This window comes from Rhinichthys klamathensis, unplaced genomic scaffold, assembly GCF_029890125.1.
Source record: "Rhinichthys klamathensis goyatoka isolate OS25496 unplaced genomic scaffold, OSU_Roscu_1.1 h1tg000795l_1, whole genome shotgun sequence".
Taxonomy (NCBI): Eukaryota; Metazoa; Chordata; class Actinopteri; order Cypriniformes; family Leuciscidae; genus Rhinichthys; species Rhinichthys klamathensis.
In genome coordinates, this window is record NW_026607190.1 from 163,485 (window position 1) to 182,500 (window position 19,016).

Consider the following 19,016-nt stretch of genomic DNA (forward strand, 5'->3'; position numbering starts at 1 on the left):
CGAGGTATCAAACTTAATGTAATACAATGTAAATCATGCAGAACAAAGAGAAGGAACTGGAGGGAATATCAGCGGTTAACACAAATCTCTGGATTTAGATCTGAGCAGTCTTCTTTGATTTTGTATTCACAGAGATTTAGCTTTGTGTCCCTGCCGACGGACGTTTTGGAGATTGAGGTAAAAGATAAATTTGCCAAGAGCAGACCCATCATCAAACGCTTTCTGGGAAAGTTGGTCGTGCCTGTACAGAGGCTGCTGGAGAAGAATGCTATCGGGTAGGTCTCCACTAAATAATCATTTAACATACATTAATTATCTGACTGTGAGCCTGCTGAGGACTGTGATTACACTCTAATTATTGACTTGTTTCTCAAACTACTGGTCCATTTGTGCATGTTTGTCCTCCAGGATTCCAGTTTTCATAGACCTAGAAATATGTTAATGTTTACAAATAGGTACTTTAATTTAAAAGACAATGCACAGAGAGGTTTTTGGTGTGCCTAAAGATTTATTTTCTGGTTAATTTCCCAAATGTCAAGCATCCTTGTCTTTCTTGTCTCTGTGTGAACAGGGACCGTGTGGTGAGTTACACTTTAGGCCGACGGCTCCCAACAGATCATGTCAGCGGCCAGTTGCAGTTTCGTTTTGAGATAACCTCATCAATTCATCCAGGTCTGTAGGATGTTTACTACTGTATCTGCTTTTCTCCCAACATAAGCAAAACTAACCGTACAAATCCTGACATGCTGTACCGTTTGAACTAAAGGCTAGCAGTACTACAGCGGTCATCCACAATGCTTCAAGTCCCCCTGTGGTGAAAATCCAGCTTTTAATGTTGTTTATGTGACTATGTGGTGTTTTTAATATGCTTTAAGACAAACCATGTGTAAGTTCATAAGTCGACAGCATTGCTGAGTATTTTCTGCTTAAAACTGCAGTGAACCAAAGACAGTCTCAAAAACACGGTTTGAAATCGCTGGTGTTTCTGACGTCACAAACGACCTTGTAACCAATCAGATCAACGTGTGATCGTCAACCAGTGGATCTCTGAGCTGAGTGAGTGAGTGGAGGCGGGGCTCATTTGCATATTCATAGAACCATCGCTCATACTAAATAAGGCAAGGGTGTCGAGTTACATCCAAGCTATTTTAAGGCATGAAGAAAACATTTTCAAGGAAAAATCTGTAATTTTGGTGATCAAAGATAAGTTTTAAGGGATAAAATTATTGACTACAGGGGGACTTTAATATTTCCAAAAGTATAGCTACCATAACCTACAGGAGTTGTTCACTCAACAATAAAAACTGTCTTAAAAACTGTCAAAAATAAGCCAAGTCGGCAATGAGACCTGAGAGTTGTGCTGGAGAGACTTATATGGACCATGTTTACAGTGCTTTACTGTACTGTTGTCCTTCTTGGAGACCCTGGTCCCTCAGTCACCAATCACTGGTAGTTTTATTGTATGGGAAAGAGACTGTGGCAGAAACCTTAAAAGGACAACTTTGTACCTTATCTAAAACATTTTTAGCTTGTCCCATTTCGACCACTTCCAGAGGTAGTCGAAAATGCATTTAACCGGATTGCTTTTGTAGTGAAAACGCTCATGTGTCCGAATGTGTTCAAACAGAAACGTACTCGGTTACTAACGTAACCTTGGTTCTCTCTAGAGAGGGAACGAGTACTGCGTAATAGCTTACGCTAGGGGAAAAACTCTTTTCCACGAGATATTGAAGCCAAAAATTATCCTTAATTTTTTATTAATGTAAAACGCTTTGCAGCAGCAAGCAGACATAGGCGAAACAGCTCGCGCGCCTATTGGTTGCTCTGCAGCAAATGCAGCAGCCTATCGAGAGAGACTCTGCGTGACGTAATGACCAATGGGGGCAATTCGCGCCCATATCGTCACGTCCCGCCAGAAGGGGCGTGGTCTCACCCTATAAATATGCTCGTTAGGCTGGTACAAGCTGGTTTTTATCGCTGAAGCGAACCAGAGCGTATTCCAAGCACGGCAAGATACGCAGTATATTGCCGTGCTTGGAATACGCTCTGGTTCGCTTCAGCGAACCAGAGCGATACCCAGGGCTCATGTAGTGCATACCAGGGTGATACCCAGGGCTCATGTAGTGCATAATCACCATAAACTCACATAGAGTAAAGGAAGAGAGGCTGGAAGCGTCATTCCCTATAAAAAAGCACCCAGCGGGGCTATCATATGACAATAAAACGCGCAGCCAGGGTGAAAGCTTTCAGCCTGATCTGGGTGGCCATACGTGTGTCAACACTCATGGGGCTGCAGTAAACTCAGCATCTGGGCCGCACAGCGGGGCAGATAGCACTGAATTTTAGACCGCCAAAAGCTTAGCTTGTAAGGCGGGTACCTCCAGGTTATAGTATTTTATAAACGTAGACGGCGAGGCCCAGCCCGCGGCCATACAGATATCTTGCAGGGAAACCCCGCTCGACCACGCCCACGAAGAGGCCACGCCTCTCGCTCTGACACAATGCCCTGACGGGGCAAAGGAGACTCGCATCCTCCTCCTCACTGAGAACCGGAAGGGCGGACAGGGAAATTACCTGGGCCCTGAACGGTGTATTGAGGGATTTCGGGACATACCCGTGCTTTGGTTTGAGAATGACCTTCGAGTCATTAGGCCCAAACTCCATACACGACGCGCTTACTGAAAGCGCCTGTAAGTCCCCTATGCGCTTCACTGAAGCGAAAGCCATGAGAAACACTGTTTTGAACGACAGGTGTTTCATGTCCACCAGCTGGATTGGCTCGAACGGGGCGCCTTTCATGGCCTCCAGGACCGTGGAAAGGTCCCACGTCGGGACTGAAGGGGGCCTGGGAGGGTTCAGCCTCTGAGCTCCCCTAAGGAAACGCACGACTAAGTCGTTTTTCCCCAGCGACTGGCCAGACACCGGTTTTGCAAACGTTGCTATGGCCGCCACATATACTTTGAGCGTGGATGGGGTCCTGCCCTTATCCAGTAGCTCTTGAAGGAAGGAAAACACTTCCGAAACCCCGCATTCCACAGGTGAAAAGCTCTGGGCTTGACACCATGCAGAGAAAACAGACCACTTCGAGGAGTAGAGCCGCCTGGTAGACGGAGCTCTAGCCTGCGCGATCGTGTTTAACACTCCTTCTGGGAGGCTAGCGGGTACCCGTTGATGGCCCATGCATGCAGGGACCACAACTCCGGGCGAGGGTGCCAAATCGAGCCCTCCGCCTGAGAGAGGAGGTCTCTCCTTAATGGTACAGGCCATGGGGCACTGCTGGTCAGCTGCATCAGGGCAGGGAACCACGTCTGGTTTGTCCAGAGCGGAGCTACGAGCAGCACTGGGCATCCGTTCTCCCTGATTCGTTCCAACACCTGAGGCAGGAGCGAGACAGGAGGAAAAGCATATAGGGGGCAGCGGGGCCAAACATGAGCCAGCGCGTCCTTGCTTTTCGAGAAAAACTCCGGGCAATGAGCGTTTTCGTGGGACGCGAATAGGTCCACCTGTGCTCTGCCGAACGTTTTCCACAGCAGCTGGACCGTCTGCGGGTGCAGCGACCATTCCCCTGCTGGAACATTGTTCCTGGACAGTCTGTCTGGTCCCACATTCAGGTGACCAGGCACGTGCGCTGCTCTCAGTGAGAGCAGGTTGTGCTGAGCCCAGACCAGGAGGCGTTCCGTCAGCCTGTGAAGGTTTCGTGACCTGACGCCGCCCTGGCGATTCATGTATGCCACCACTGACATGTTGTCCGACCGGACCAAGACGTGGTGGCCTGTTACCTGGGGACAAAAACGCCGTAGCGCTTTGTCGACTGCTATCATCTCCAAGCAGTTTATGTGAAGGAGCTTTTCCCGTTCTGACCACAGGCCAGCTAGCGGTCTGCCCTCGAGCAGCGCTCCCCACCCCGAGGTGGAGGCGTCCGTAGACACCACCTTCACACTCGAAGCGGTCCCCAGACTCACCCCTGACTGATACCAGTCGGTTATTTTCCAAGGTTCCAGAGCTGAAACACACTGAAGGTCGACCCTGAGGCGAAACAGACCCGCTGTCCATGCCCTGGGTGGAACCCGCGCTTTCAGCCACATCTGCAGTGGGCGCATGCGGAGCAAGCCCCACTGGAGTACAGAGGCCGCTGAGGCCGTCAGCCCCAGCATTTTCTGAAACCTTTTGAGCGGAACTATCGCGCCGTGGCGGAAGGATTTCGCGCCGCGCTGAATATTTAGCCCGCGCTCTGGTGACAGGCGTGCTGTCATGGACAGCGAGTCCAACATGGTACCCAGAAAGGAAATTTTCTGACTGGGAGACAGTGAGCTCTTCGCCCAATTGACTGTGAGGCCCAGCTCCTCGAGGTGCTCGAGTAATGCGGCCCTGTGTTCTATGAGCTCCGATCGTGATCGAGCTAGAATCAGCCAATCGTCCAAGTAGTTCAGGACTCGCATGCCCTGAAGTCTCAGGGGTGCGAGCGCCGCGTCCATGCACTTCGTAAATGTACGAGGTGCTAGGGACAGGCCGAACGGCAGGACTGTGTATTGATATGCCTGGCCGCGCTCAAAACCCTTATAGCAGTTTGCTGAGGGAGAGAGAGCGGGGCGAGCCCCGTGGGGCTTAACATGTCTGTGAGTGAATGTGGGCGCAGGACAGCGGGCACATTTACTGCACTGAAAAACACCGTCGGCCTGAGCTGACTGAATGCGTGTTGGTTTCGTTTTCACAGAACCCGTGGGACATGTGGTGTGTAGCGTTTGTGGGCACTGAGACGTAGGCACATTCACTACATTTAGTGCACAATCGACATGAGGCGATTTTGTTTGTGCGAGCCCTGCATTTTTGCGGGCTGTGTTTGTGTGTAGAAATGAGCCCTGGGTTGTAGGCATTTTCAATACACTCATAACACCATTGCCTGTGGCCGGAATACCAGAAAATACACCATTTATGTGATTTATCTGGGTCGCCGTGGGAACAGCATTTGTGTGCAGGCAAGCGGGCATGGTACTGGCTTGCTTACTGCAAAATACACTGGAACAGTCACATTTTCTGGAACTGAACGAGCGAAAATTTCAGTGGAAGTCTGGCCACGGCGAGACTGAAACACCGTCAATTTCCTAGGAGGCTAGGAAGACTTGTGTTGGTTTCGTTTTACAGAAACCGTGGTAGTGTTTGTGGGCACTGGGTTGTGGGCACATTTACTACATGTTGTCCGACCGGACCAAGACGTGGTGGCCTGTTACCTGGGGACAAAAACGCCGTAGCGCTTTGTCGACTGCTATCATCTCCAAGCAGTTTATGTGAAGGAGCTTTTCCCGTTCTGACCACAGGCCAGCTAGCGGTCTGCCCTCGAGCAGCGCTCCCCACCCCGAGGTGGAGGCGTCCGTAGACACCACCTTCACACTCGAAGCGGTCCCCAGACTCACCCCTGACTGATACCAGTCGGTTATTTTCCAAGGTTCCAGAGCTGAAACACACTGAAGGTCGACCCTGAGGCGAAACAGACCCGCTGTCCATGCCCTGGGTGGAACCCGCGCTTTCAGCCACATCTGCAGTGGGCGCATGCGGAGCAAGCCCCACTGGAGTACAGAGGCCGCTGAGGCCGTCAGCCCCAGCATTTTCTGAAACCTTTTGAGCGGAACTATCGCGCCGTGGCGGAAGGATTTCGCGCCGCGCTGAATATTTAGCCCGCGCTCTGGTGACAGGCGTGCTGTCATGGACAGCGAGTCCAACATGGTACCCAGAAAGGAAATTTTCTGACTGGGAGACAGTGAGCTCTTCGCCCAATTGACTGTGAGGCCCAGCTCCTCGAGGTGCTCGAGTAATGCGGCCCTGTGTTCTATGAGCTCCGATCGTGATCGAGCTAGAATCAGCCAATCGTCCAAGTAGTTCAGGACTCGCATGCCCTGAAGTCTCAGGGGTGCGAGCGCCGCGTCCATGCACTTCGTAAATGTACGAGGTGCTAGGGACAGGCCGAACGGCAGGACTGTGTATTGATATGCCTGGCCCTCGAAGGCGAATCTCAAGAATCGCCTGTGATGGGACGCTATTTGTATTTGGAAATAGGCGTCTTTCAGATCTATTGACATAAACCACTCCCCGTGGCGCACTTGCGCGAGGATTTTCCTGGTCGTAAGCATTCTGAACTGGCGCTTCACAAGCGCTCTGTTCAGCTGTCGCAGATCTAAAATGGGTCCGAGACCTCCATCTTTTTTCGGTACCAGAAAATATCTGCTGTGTAGGCCCCCTTTGCTCTGAGCTTGAGATAAAGGTTCTATAGCGCCTTTGCTCAGTAGTTTCGCTATCTCGGCTCGAAGTAGATGAGATACTTCGTTTTCCACCGTCGTCTCGACGCGCGCCGTATAGCGGCGGGGACGTCGAGCGAACTGTAGCGAATAGCCTCTTTATATAGTGTTCAGTACCCATTCTGATACCCCAGGAAGCTGTGCCCACACTTTCGCGTGAATAGCTAGGGGTAGAATGAGATCTGGGCTCTGGCCGAAACATAGTGACGGCAAGAGAGCTCCGGCGTGCTGTAACGCAGACACTGTGTTTACAGTGTGTGAGGCGGGGGGCGCGCCGATCGCGGCGGGCAGCCTGGCCGCGCTCAAAACCCTTATAGCAGTTTGCTGAGGGAGAGAGAGCGGGGCGAGCCCCGTGGGGCTTAACATGTCTGTGAGTGAATGTGGGCGCAGGACAGCGGGCACATTTACTGCACTGAAAAACACCGTCGGCCTGAGCTGACTGAATGCGTGTTGGTTTCGTTTTCACAGAACCCGTGGGACATGTGGTGTGTAGCGTTTGTGGGCACTGAGACGTAGGCACATTCACTACATTTAGTGCACAATCGACATGAGGCGATTTTGTTTGTGCGAGCCCTGCATTTTTGCGGGCTGTGTTTGTGTGTAGAAATGAGCCCTGGGTTGTAGGCATTTTCAATACACTCATAACACCATTGGCTGTGGCCGGAATACCAGAAAATACACCATTTATGTGATTTATCTGGGTCGCCGTGGGAACAGCATTTGTGTGCAGGCAAGCGGGCATGGTACTGGCTTGCTTACTGCAAAATACACTGGAACAGTCACATTTTCTGGAACTGAACGAGCGAAAATTTCAGTGGAAGTCTGGCCACGGCGAGACTGAAACACCGTCAATTTCCTAGGAGGCTAGGAAGACTTGTGTTGGTTTCGTTTTACAGAAACCGTGGTAGTGTTTGTGGGCACTGGGTTGTGGGCACATTTACTACATTTAATGCACAATTGACATGCGTCGATTTCATTTGTGCGAGCCCTGTACCGTGGGGGGCTGTGTTTGTGTGTAGAAATGAACACTGGGCTGTGAGCATTTTATTACACTTATAACACCATCGGCTGTGGCCGGAAAACCAGAAATACAATGATTACATGATTTTTCTGGGTCGCCGTGGAAACGGCCTTTATGTGCAGGCAAGCGGGCCGTGGTACCAGCTTGTTTACTGCAAAATACACTGGAACAGTCACATTTTCTGGAACTGAACGAGCGAAAAGTTTCGGTGGAAGTCTGGCCGCGGCGAGACTAAACTTTTATCTGCTGCGAGAGCCGGGATCGAACACGGGTCTCCCGCATGAAAGCTTCGGGTTCCGCCACTGGGCCACAGGGAGAACTACACTAGCGCAAGCAGATAAGAGAGCGTCATCACAGTTTTGTGTGTGTCGGCGTTTGTATACAGGTGTGCGTGTTATACAACAGGCTCATTGCTGCAATAATGACATTTTCAGCCGCTCAAACTAGGAGCTGAGAAATGTTTGAGAAATGGAGATTAGTCCGGCCTCGGCGGGGACTAAAACACACTCTTTTCTCATTTGCCGGTGACGCACGCCCATGGGGGGCGGGGTAGATTTCTTATAACGTAAAGAAAGCTAGCCGCGGTTTTAGGGCTCGCGGTCTTGATGCTGGCCCGTTTCCTTGACGACTCGCGGACAGAAGGCGGAGGTCCACAGAGCTCGCCTGTTGCGCGGCGGTTGCGCGGGCGCCTCCCAGTCGAGGCCGATGCTTTCCACGGCCTGAGAGAGCAGACGCATCAGCTCAGTCTCAATGCCGGCTCTCTTACCAGTGGTCTGGAGGGAAACGCTAGCGGAGGGGAGGTCCACGGAGCTCGCCCAATCCTCGCTATCGGATGCCAGAAGAGAACACGCCTCGGTGGGTTCGTCAAACTCGTGGATGGACGCGGCGGCAGGCGGCGGCCGGTGTCCGTCAGTGAGCGACTCGAGCGAAGCCGGCGAAGCTGGCGGGCGAACCGGCGAGCTTTGGCGGGCTGGAGAAAGCTCGGGAGCGCGCTGGGCGCGGCGCTTCTTGCGGCGCGGCACCGCGGCTGGCTGCGGTGAAGGCTCGGAGAATGATGCCAGGCGAGTCCTCAGAGTCACCATAGGCAAAAGCTCGCAATGAGGGCATCCGCCGTCAGCGAGCGCGAGAGCCGCGTGATCCTCACCCAGGCAGGAAACACAGATGACGTGCCGGTCTCCATCGCTGAGCGGGGCGCGGCACGAGCCACAGGAAGGCATCTTTAAAAAGACGCAGCTCTTTTGTGAGAGAAGTGTGAGTCGCGTCAAGTAAGCGAGCAAACACTCTCAACAGAGTAAATACACACAGAGTATAAAAGGATATAGAACGCCGGAAAGCGCAGCAGGTATGGCAGTTGAAGGCGGCGAGGCCAGCGACTCCAGAGCTCGTCCCGCTGAAAGGCTTGCTTCGACGGCGCGGCTTCTCACTCCGGATCCAGCGATGCGTGTGCGTCGCTGAAGAGATAAAAATCAGCTTGTACCAGCCTAACGAGCATATTTATAGGGTGAGACCACGCCCCTTCTGGCGGGACGTGACGATATGGGCGCGAATTGCCCCCATTGGTCATTACGTCACGCAGAGTCTCTCTCGATAGGCTGCTGCATTTGCTGCAGAGCAACCAATAGGCGCGCGAGCTGTTTCGCCTATGTCTGCTTGCTGCTGCAAAGCGTTTTACATTAATAAAAAATTAAGGATAATTTTTGGCTTCAATATCTCGTGGAAAAGAGTTTTTCCCCTAGCGTAAGCTATTACGCAGTACGAGAGATACTCTCGTAAGAGAACAAAAGACGTCTACACGTCTACTGACCTAATGCGTGAACATTATGGGAAGCGCTCTAGCCAAACAGGATTTAAACTTTGTCGACTGAAGACCCAAGATTGATTTGCAGAAACGTACCAAGCACAATGTTCTCTCACCATGCTTTCTGATCTTGCAGCTATCAGAGCTGCTCTCTGTATGCTTTTCTGTTTTCTCCAGTTGTGTTCATATGTAAATTGTGTGAGCTTATTTCATCCATTGGATCGAAAGATCTGAAAAAATCCATATTTTCCCGCTCATAGACCCTGCCCTCGAAGAAATCAGGCCAAAAGTGGACAAAAGATGCGGATTAAAACACCATTTGTAAACAGGAATGTGTGTCCCTCGTCTACTTGTGATCTGATCAACCAAAATGCGTCTTAATACCAGGTTTAAACCGGGCCTTTAAGACAGGAAATTTCTACACAAGTACTGATTATTGCTAATGGTTTCTTGTGGTATTTCATAGCTGGTCTGTTTAACCGTACTGAGAGATTTGTTTGTTCTCCTTTGTAGATGATGAAGAAGTATCCCTCAATGCAATGCCAGTGTTTGATGTGGTACCTGACCAGGAGGCTGAGCTGGAGCCCGACGAGGACCAACCAGGAGCTTCTGATCTGCCTATGGAAGATGCATTGAGTTTGGGACCTGACATCCAGGAGCCGCCTGCCGAAAGTCCTCTCGAAGTAGAGACCCAAGATGCTGTGCTGCTTACTTCAATAGCTGATCCCCAACCGGAAGCTGAAGGATCAGCCGATGAGCTTGTAACAGCTCAAGGAGAGACACTATTGAGTGATGCCACTCAAGGAGAAACTGAGGAGCAAGACCCTGGAAAAATAGAGTCCAATGAAACTGTGACTGAGACTCCTTTGGAGGAACTGGAGAACCATGATGCTGAAGACACATGTGGAGATGAAATGGGAGCAACTGGAGAGCATGCAGAGATTGAGAGAAGCTCAGAGCATGTTGACACAAGGGTGGAAGGAGATGGGAATGAGGAAGAACCCTGTTCCCCAAGGATGCGAGGTGCCTTGAAGCGAAAAAGCCGACCCTGTTCGCTTCCAGTGTCCGAATTAGAGACAGTCATCGCCTCAGCCTGTGAAGAACCCGAGACGCCACGGTCTCACTACATCCGCATTCATCATTTGCTGCACAGCTTGCCGTCAGCTCAATGCCACCATGACAGCCAAGATGAAGACGAAGTTCTTGATCCAGAATCAGAGGAAATCACTGTCAAACCCCAAGAGGACAAAGAGGAGGATGAAGATGAGGTGTCTGAAGCTCAGTCTCCGTCAATCGTGCCCGAGTGTCCTAGACCGTGTTGCAGGCGTACCTTACCACGTAGCCTCTCCATCGAGCGCTTGTCCGAACTCAACCAACTCCTGGAGGGGGAAAGACCCTCACCTCGCACCCTTCGGCCGGACAGCGAAGACGGGGAAGTGTGTGTAAGCAGAAGGGATCCTCGAGTGAGTGAGTGTGAACTGTGTGACAACTCCTGCTACAGCACTTCCTGCTACAGCACTTCCTGTTACAGCACTTCCTGTTACAGTAACTCGGGTTACGAGGGTCGTAACCACCTGTGCAGCCACACACGTCTCTCTTCGGTCGACAGCACACGCCTGTCGGAGAGCACTGTCTTCTCCTCGCAGGAGGAAGAGGAGGAAGAGAACAGTGCTTTTGAATCCGTCTCGGACTCGATGCAGAGTCCAGAGATCAGGGAGCCAGGAGACGGGTCGGTTCAGTGGAGGGAGTCGTCCTCAGAGGACAGTCCCCAGAGAGAAGGGGCGGTGGAGGTGTCGCCAGGAGCTGGGCCCAGTGTTACCTCATCAGGTGAGGAGCCTTGTCCAAATTATGCATTGATGAAAGGGCTTGCTAAACTCTTGAGTGTCCCTGCTGAAAAGTCACCAGCACAAGCTATGTTTTGCATGCTGGGTCCAGCATGGTATGTTAGTTGCTGATTTGCTCCTCCCCGGCATGGGAAGTGGGAGTACTGGTGGACCAGCTCAGTTATGCTTGAAAGCAGCTTGACTAAGCTGGTCCACCAGCTAGACCAACATTTTACCAGCTCTAATCATCATAAACCAGACTGGACCATCATGGAATTAGTGTTGATTTATGCTGGATTTTTCTGCAGGGGTGTGCAGGAATTCGTGATATTTCTTAATCAAAAGCCGCGTTTCCACTGTCGGGCAAAAAAAACCTTGCGTGCTAGTGCATGCCAGGGCCAGTAGAGTTTCAACAAATCACTTTCAGGGCTTGATCGGGCTTCGTCGGGGCTTGCTTGGAGCCAATGGCCCAGGATTTTTTTGCGGGCCATCTCGGGCTTGAGGAGTGGTTACGAACAAAGCTGGAGTTTATCTGAGACTGGAGACGCCAGCGCTGCGTATGATTTCATATACCAGCTAATCAGCCTTAACGACTTTTAAAATCATTTTACATCAAAACTCACTTTCAGACCGCAGCGAGTGTTTGAATACCTTCTGTTTGTGATCATTACCATAGTAAACATGGTAAATATGTCCGCTTGAACAAATCGGACAAATCACATAGGCTATCTCAATCGTGTTTATATTTTATCCGTCAGTGCGTCTCGTCTCTTTATACCGGACTGTCTGTTATCCATATTTAGCTCTCCATATGTCATAAAATAAAGCAATTCCGCTTTTACGGGAGCTTCCTTTGTTTCTCTGACTGAAAATATTACAGGCTACGTGTGTCCTCTTTCTTTTGTGAAATAACGGTAAATACCACTTTATTGCTGTGTGACTAATGTGCAATATTGACACAAATTAATTAATTATGATCAATGTACACCTTTTTATTGTAAATATGTGGTAAAATATAGATGCTTGGGTTTTAAATCTTTAAGTGAAGAACAAAAATGCCAACAAATGGTCGCATTTGTCATGTTCGTTTTGTGATATCGCTAGTTCCCCTTCAGGGACTACCGCTGCGTGTAATCGCAGTGGGAACGCCCCCAGCGTGACGCGTCTGAAGCATGAATGAAATCAGTCAATGGAGAGAATGAGCGTACGGCGAGTGACGTCATAGACCAGGAAGCTATAAATATCCCCTGAGCACACCACACGCCAGCTTTTTGTCACTTCAGCAGCTCTGTGCGTGTGTCTGAATCTGTCGATTGTGTTTGTCTGTTCTGTCAGGAGTTTATCACTATATATAGATATATATATAAAAAAACCAATATGAGCGAGCAGTATAGAAAGTGTGTTCCCCCCTGTACTCGATATATCACGGGTGGGGATTCACACGAGTTATGTGTGGCTTGTCTGGGTGTTCAGCATGCCCAGTCGGCTCTCGAGGGAGTCGACTGTCAGCATTGCGAACGCTTTCCTCTTAGAACTCTGCGCTCGCGGCGATCGCTCTTTGAGGAGAGTGGTTTGCTGCGAGCTCCCCAAGGCTCGGGTCCCGCTTCTGTTGAGGCAGAGCGGCGGCGCTTGACTTGGGGTTCGCAGATGGATCTCACCGGCGATGTTGAGACGGGCCCCGCCCTATCTCAGCTTTCTCCGGCGGGATCCGGTGCCTCTCACCCGGCTTCGGAAGCACGCGCTGCGGCGGTTACTTCTGCCCAGGTGGAGGCATATGACGATGTTGAATTAAGATTATCCAGTTCTGAGGATCTGGATGTCGAAAGTTTTGCATCAGAGGGTTCTAGTGTCACACATTATACTGCAAATGAAGAAGGTTTGATGGATGTGTTATCTCGGGCTGTTGAAAGGCTCAGTATTGAGTGGCCAGCTGATAGACAGGATTCTAAAATTAAAAGCAAACTAGATGATAGATTTCTGTCTGCACGACCTCAACCTTCTCGCCGGTGCTTGCCGTTCTTCCCAGACCTTCATGCTGAAGTTTCAAAGACCTGGGTTAGACCGGTTTCTAGCAGAATTTACACGAATCAATCTAATGCTTATGGTAACATTTTTGGTGCAAAATCTGCTGGTTATGTGACGATGCCGAAGGCGGAGGAGACGCTCGCGAGCTATCTCTCTCCTGCTTCTTCGGTTTCACTTAAAGCGCCGGCTCTTCCATCTAGACCACTAAAAAATACCTCGGTGCTGGTGGGGAAGGCTTACTCGGCGGCTGGGCAGGCGGCTGCGTGTTTGCATACGATGGCTATTATGCAGGCTTATCAGGCCGACCTGCTCAAAGATGTTTCTGAGGGGGGTGAAATTTCGGCTGATATGATTAGCGAACTTAGGCAGACTGCTGATCTCACTCTGCGTGCCACCAGAGAGTCCGCGAAATCTGTTGGTCGATCTATGGCAGCCATGGTGGCCACAGAGAGGCACTTATGGTTGAGTCAAACATCGATGAAAGAAAAAGATAAGTCTCTCCTTTTAAATGCTCCTGTTTCGCCTGCGGGCCTCTTCGGTGACGCTCTTCACTCGGTCACGGAGAGGTTCCAGGAAGAGAAAAAACAGGCGGCTGCTTTTTCTAAATTTATCCCTCTCAAGATTCGTGTCACTGGGGCTGCTGAGCGAAAAGGGCAGTCCCAGCCGTCGAGTTCTTCCTCTTCAAGAAGAGCACAGCAGAAGCGGAGTGTCGCGTCTCGTGCCCCCCCGCAGGGAAACTGGAGGGACGAGGCGGGGCGCTCCCCGGCGCGGCCCTCTCGGGGCAGGACTGATCTGAGGACAGTCATTGTCGCCAGGAAGGCCGCGTCGAAAAAATCCTGACGGGCTGAACGTCAGGACTCTGAGGGTGGTCCCCATCGGGAGAGACTTGAGTTCACCGCACAAGAACACGGTGCCCTGTCTTTCCCGATGCCCTCAGGGGTCTGTTCTACTAACCCTGCCTACACAGGGCGTAGAGAGACTCGGCGAGCGATTTCCCGAGGGACGCTCGCCCCCTCCGAGGAGGGTTGTGGAGTGTTCAGACCAGCTGTTTCCTGCCAGTATGTTACAGGGCGCTGTGTCTGTCACTCGGGATGTTCATCCAGAGGCCAGCCTCGAGAGGCTGGTTCCCTTAGTAGAGTTCCTGGCGGAATGGGAAATGCTTCCCAATGTTTCTCAGTGGGTCCTGAATATTATAAAGAACGGGTACGCTATTCAGTTCAGAACGCGTCCACCTCAGTTCAGAGGGGTTCTGCCCACGGTGGTGGGCCCCGAGCAGGCTCTGGTATTAGAACAGGAGGTAAAAACTCTGCTGCAAAAAGGGGCTATAGAACGGGTTCCTCCACCCAGCAGGGAGTTAGGATACTACAGCCGGTACTTCATCGTTCCGAAAAAAGATGGAGGGCTGCGTCCCATTCTAGATCTGCGTGTCTTAAATCGCACTGTAGGAAAGCTCAAATTCAAGATGCTCACTCTCAAACAGATCGTGTCACAAATCAGATCCGAGGACTGGTTTGTCACGATAGATCTAAAGGACGCTTACTTCCATGTATCTATCCTCCTTCAACACAGGAAGTTCCTGAGGTTCGCTTTCGGGGGCGAAGCGTACCAATATCGGGTTCTTCCGTTCGGCTTAGCACTGTCACCCCGCACGTTCACGAAGTGTATGGATGCAGCTATAGCTCCGCTCAGGCTGCAGGGCATCCGTATTCTGAACTATATAGACGATTGGTTAATCCTAGCTCAATCGGAACAACAGGCGGTTCGGCATCGAGATGTCGTTCTGGCTCACATCAAGAGGTTGGGGTTGAGACTCAACGCCAAGAAGAGTGTTCTTTCTCCATTACAGAGAACCACTTTTCTCGGTGTAGTGTGGGATTCGACGACGATGCAGGCACAATTGTCACCTGCTCGTGTTGCTTCGATTCTTGCCACAGTAGATCAAGTCAAGCTAGGCCGGTCATCCACTGTAAAACAGTTCCAGAGACTGTTAGGTCTCATGGCAGCTGCGTCCAACGTGATACCTTTTGGCCTCCTGCACATGAGACCGTTACAGTGGTGGCTCAGAACCAAGGGATTCTCCCCGAGGGGAAATCCGCTTCGCATGATCATGAGTTCGCGACGGTGTCATCGCGCCCTGGTTATGTGGAAAGATCCTTGGTTTCTGTCCCAAGGCCCTGTGTTGGGAGCTCCTTGTCGTCGCGTTACGCTAACGACAGATGCCTCTCTCACGGGTTGGGGGGCGATCATGAGTGGTCGCCCGGCTCAGGGTCTGTGGGGGGACCATCACCGTCTATGGCACATAAATTGTCTAGAGATGTTGGCAGTGTTTCAGGCCCTGAAACATTTCCTCCCAGACCTAAGAGGCCACCATGTTCTTGTCCGGACAGACAACACATCGGTGGTCTCTTACATCAACCATCAGGGGGGTCTGCGTTCTCGCCCGCTTTACAAACTGGCACGTCAGATCCTTCTATGGTCCCAGGGGAAAATTCTCTCTCTCAGAGCTATTTATCTCCCGGGGTATTTGAATCAGGGGGCAGACATCCTGTCGAGGCAGGGGCCGAGGCCCGGGGAGTGGAGTCTTCACCCCGAGGTGGTGGAGCTCCTATGGGGACATTTCGGTCGTGCCGAGGTAGACCTATTTGCGTCCCGAGAGACATCACACTGTCCACTGTGGTTCTCTCTCAGCCAGCCAGCCCCACTGGGGTTGGATGCTATGGTACATCCGTGGCCGAGGTCACGCCTGTACGCTTTTCCCCCGATCGCTCTGCTCCCAGGAGTTCTGGAGAGGGTTCGCCGGGACGGGCTCAGTCTCCTGCTTATAGCCCCGTTCTGGCCGGCCCGAGTATGGTTTTCGGACCTAGTGTCTCTCCTCGACGGCTCTCCCCTAGAGATACCGATCAGGAGAGACCTGCTCTCTCAGGCGAGTGGGTCGATCCTTCACCCCCGTCCAGAGCTATGGAGGCTGTGGGCTTGGCCTCTGAGGGGGCCCAGCTCATAGATTCTGGTCTCTCGGCTGAGGTCGTTGAGACCATCCTCCAATCCAGAGCTCCCTCCACGAGGAAGTTATATGCCGCGAGGTGGAAGCTTTTCACCTCTTGGTGTGGAGAGCGCCAGCAGGACCCAGTTAACTGCCCGGTTGGTACAGTGCTGGATTTCCTGCAGGACCGTCTCTCCACAGGGTTATCCCACTCCACACTGAAGGTGTATGTGGCGGCCTTAGCTGCTTACCACGCCCCTTCAAGTGGAGGTTCCCTCGGGAAACACCCACTTATATCTCGCTTCCTTCGTGGCACCCTGAGGCTGAGGCCTGCAGTTCGCACAAGGGTACCAGCTTGGGATCTGGCCATCGTCTTAGAAGGTCTCTCCCTTGCTCCTTTTGAGCCCATCGAGGAAGTTTCGGAAAAGTTTCTTACTCTTAAGACTATCCTTCTTCTTGCTATTTCATCTCTAAAAAGGATTGGTGATATTCAAGCACTTTCGGTGGCTCCCTCGTGCCTGGAATTTGCTCCTGGTATGGTTAAGGCCTTTCTCTGTCCGAGACCAGGTTATGTTCCTAAGGTGCCAACCACTTTGGTTAGACCTATAGTTCTGCAGGCTTTCTGTCCTCCGCCTTTTCTGACGTCAGACCAGAGGAAACTTAATTTGCTGTGCCCTGTTAGGGCTTTAGATGCGTATGTCCACAGAGCTGCTCTGTGGAGGAGATCGGAACAACTGTTTGTCTGTTTTGGGTCACCTAAGAGAGGGTGTCCTGCATCTAAGCAAAGGATGAGCAAGTGGGTGGTCGAGGCTATCTCGCTTGCTTACGGTTCGGCCCATCAGCCTTCACCTTTGGCTGTAAGGGCTCATTCCACCAGGAGTATGGCTGCCTCTACAGCTCTTCTTTCAGGAGCTTCTCTTCAGGACGTTTGTGATGCGGCAGGCTGGTCCTCACCGCACACTTTCGTCAGATTTTATTCCCTTGACCTTAGCTCCACTCCCGGGGCTCAGGTTCTCTCGTCGGCTTGTGTCTCCTAATGACACACGACGGGGATTTGGTCGTATGGGGATGTGGGTATTGCGTTCCCACTGCGATTACACGCAGCGGTAGTCCCTGAAGGGGAACGTCCCGGGTTACGTATGTAACCCTAGTTCCCCGAAGGGACGGACGCTGCGTGTCCTGCCATACTCTCGGCATCCCCTTGGGTCGCTGCTTCAGTGACTTTTAAGCTGGCGTGTGGTGTGCTCAGGGGATATTTATAGCTTCCTGGTCTATGACGTCACTCGCCGTACGCTCATTCTCTCCATTGACTGATTTCATTCATGCTTCAGACGCGTCACGCTGGGGGCGTTCCCACTGCGATTACACGCAGCGTCCGTCCCTTCGGGGAACTAGGGTTACATACGTAACCCGGGACGTTTTCAGTGCTTTTTTTCTGATTAGTTTTCTGATAAAACTTCCATTTGTTGGTGAAATAATGGGTTTGTGTGACGTTGAGGCGTGTTTTAGTGAAGTGCTGTGGAGCTTCTGGCCCGACGGTGGAAGCGCAGAGTGGCTTTGGGCTCGGTGCTCCAGGTGCGAGGCTATTAGCCCCACCCGGCCAGTTGAAAGCCCTGGCTCGCTCTGGCCCGACAGTGGAAACACGGCTAAAGATCAAATCATCAGTATTTGGTTCATTTTATCTCATGTTATCATCCGGCTAATCTTAATAAGCATTTTTGCTGCGTTCAAAATCGAAAACTTACCGACTTTATTTACTACAGACTCAGAGTAGTATTTCCGAATGCATAGTAATCGAAAAACGAGATTCTGAAGTGTGTATCCGATGGACACTTTACTATCCCATGAGGCCACGGGAGAGAACTCATGAATGACAGTTGCATGTTTAGTTGAACAACATTATAATTCTAGATGGCGAAAATAGAATTGCTTTTTTGTAAGGTTGGTCTCATATTGTGCTAAAATGTCTTTGACAGTTTGATCAACGATACAAGTGATGTTGAAAAATGCACCTAATATTGTTTCTAGATCAGTCGTCAGCAGTGCATTGTGGGATACATTATCTGTGCAGTGTCAGAAATACAATGAGGAGAATCATACTGAACACTCATTATGAGATTACATAACACTGAACAGATCTAGCTCTATGGTTATGTTTTGGAACGGTTTCCTTCAGAAGTTTTCATAGCAAAATAACATCATCAGTGAAAAAACCCACGTATAATTGCTTGTGCTGCTTGCTCTGTGAAACGGCTTGACCAGTGATGAGTTTGGCAGCCAATTACTGCTGAAACTCATTCATACGCGCATGAATATGAGAACCGATAATTGCTCCCTATTAATATTTCACCTCCACTGACACCATTTAATGGACAGACTCCATGTTCATGTTTGTTTTCAGTTTATTACATAGAGTATATATGGTGAATTCAGGTAAATTGTGACAATTTTGGTCCTGAATTCAACCTATATATTATTCATGGCAGTGGTTCTCAACTTGATTTGCTTCAGGACTTTATATTGAGTTTATATTTGACTAGAAGGGGAAGCACAGAGCACCAAAATTGTATTATATGCAAAAAAATGTTTTATTAAAATACTATATTTTTTGTATTTTATTTTTAATTTTAAATAAAAGTATCTGATTGAGTTAATACATTCAATTCTATTTACAGTTTTTTACAATCACTTTGTTACTATTTTCAGAACCTTGATGTCATTTTTCACAACTCTAGACACAAAACTCACAACCAATGATCAAAAAGCACATTTTTCAAAACTCTAACCCTTTTCTCAATTGCTTGGATACAATACACATAAAACTTAGATCATTTGTTCATTCAACAAAGATCACCTGTTCAATATGACACAACTTAACATCACAGTACTACTATTTCAAAAGGCAATTCACACATTACATTTCAAATGAGTGTCTATTCATTTCCTTACAATGATCTAACTATCAATTGATACAACTGCTCAAAATGATAAGTAACTGTTGCATTACTCTTAATGCATAGTTGTATGGAAACAGACACACAATCTTCCATGTTTACAGTAAATCATGAAAGTTTCAAGA

The 19,016-nt window shown here is 50.2% G+C and overlaps 1 protein-coding gene across 6 annotated transcripts in view; it reads left to right on the forward strand.

The window, feature by feature from the left end:
- The window catches only part of LOC130077979 (E3 ubiquitin-protein ligase HECW1), a 140,009-nt gene that overhangs the window by 77,348 nt on the left and 43,645 nt on the right, over nt 1–19,016 (forward strand). For all 6 annotated transcript variants that reach the window (XM_056243422.1, XM_056243421.1, XM_056243420.1 and 3 more), the window contains 3 exons: nt 133–275; nt 572–672; nt 9,623–10,936. In XM_056243422.1, the coding sequence (XP_056099397.1) occupies nt 133–275; nt 572–672; nt 9,623–10,936 (1,558 nt within the window). The remainder of the gene's footprint in view (nt 1–132; nt 276–571; nt 673–9,622; nt 10,937–19,016) is intronic.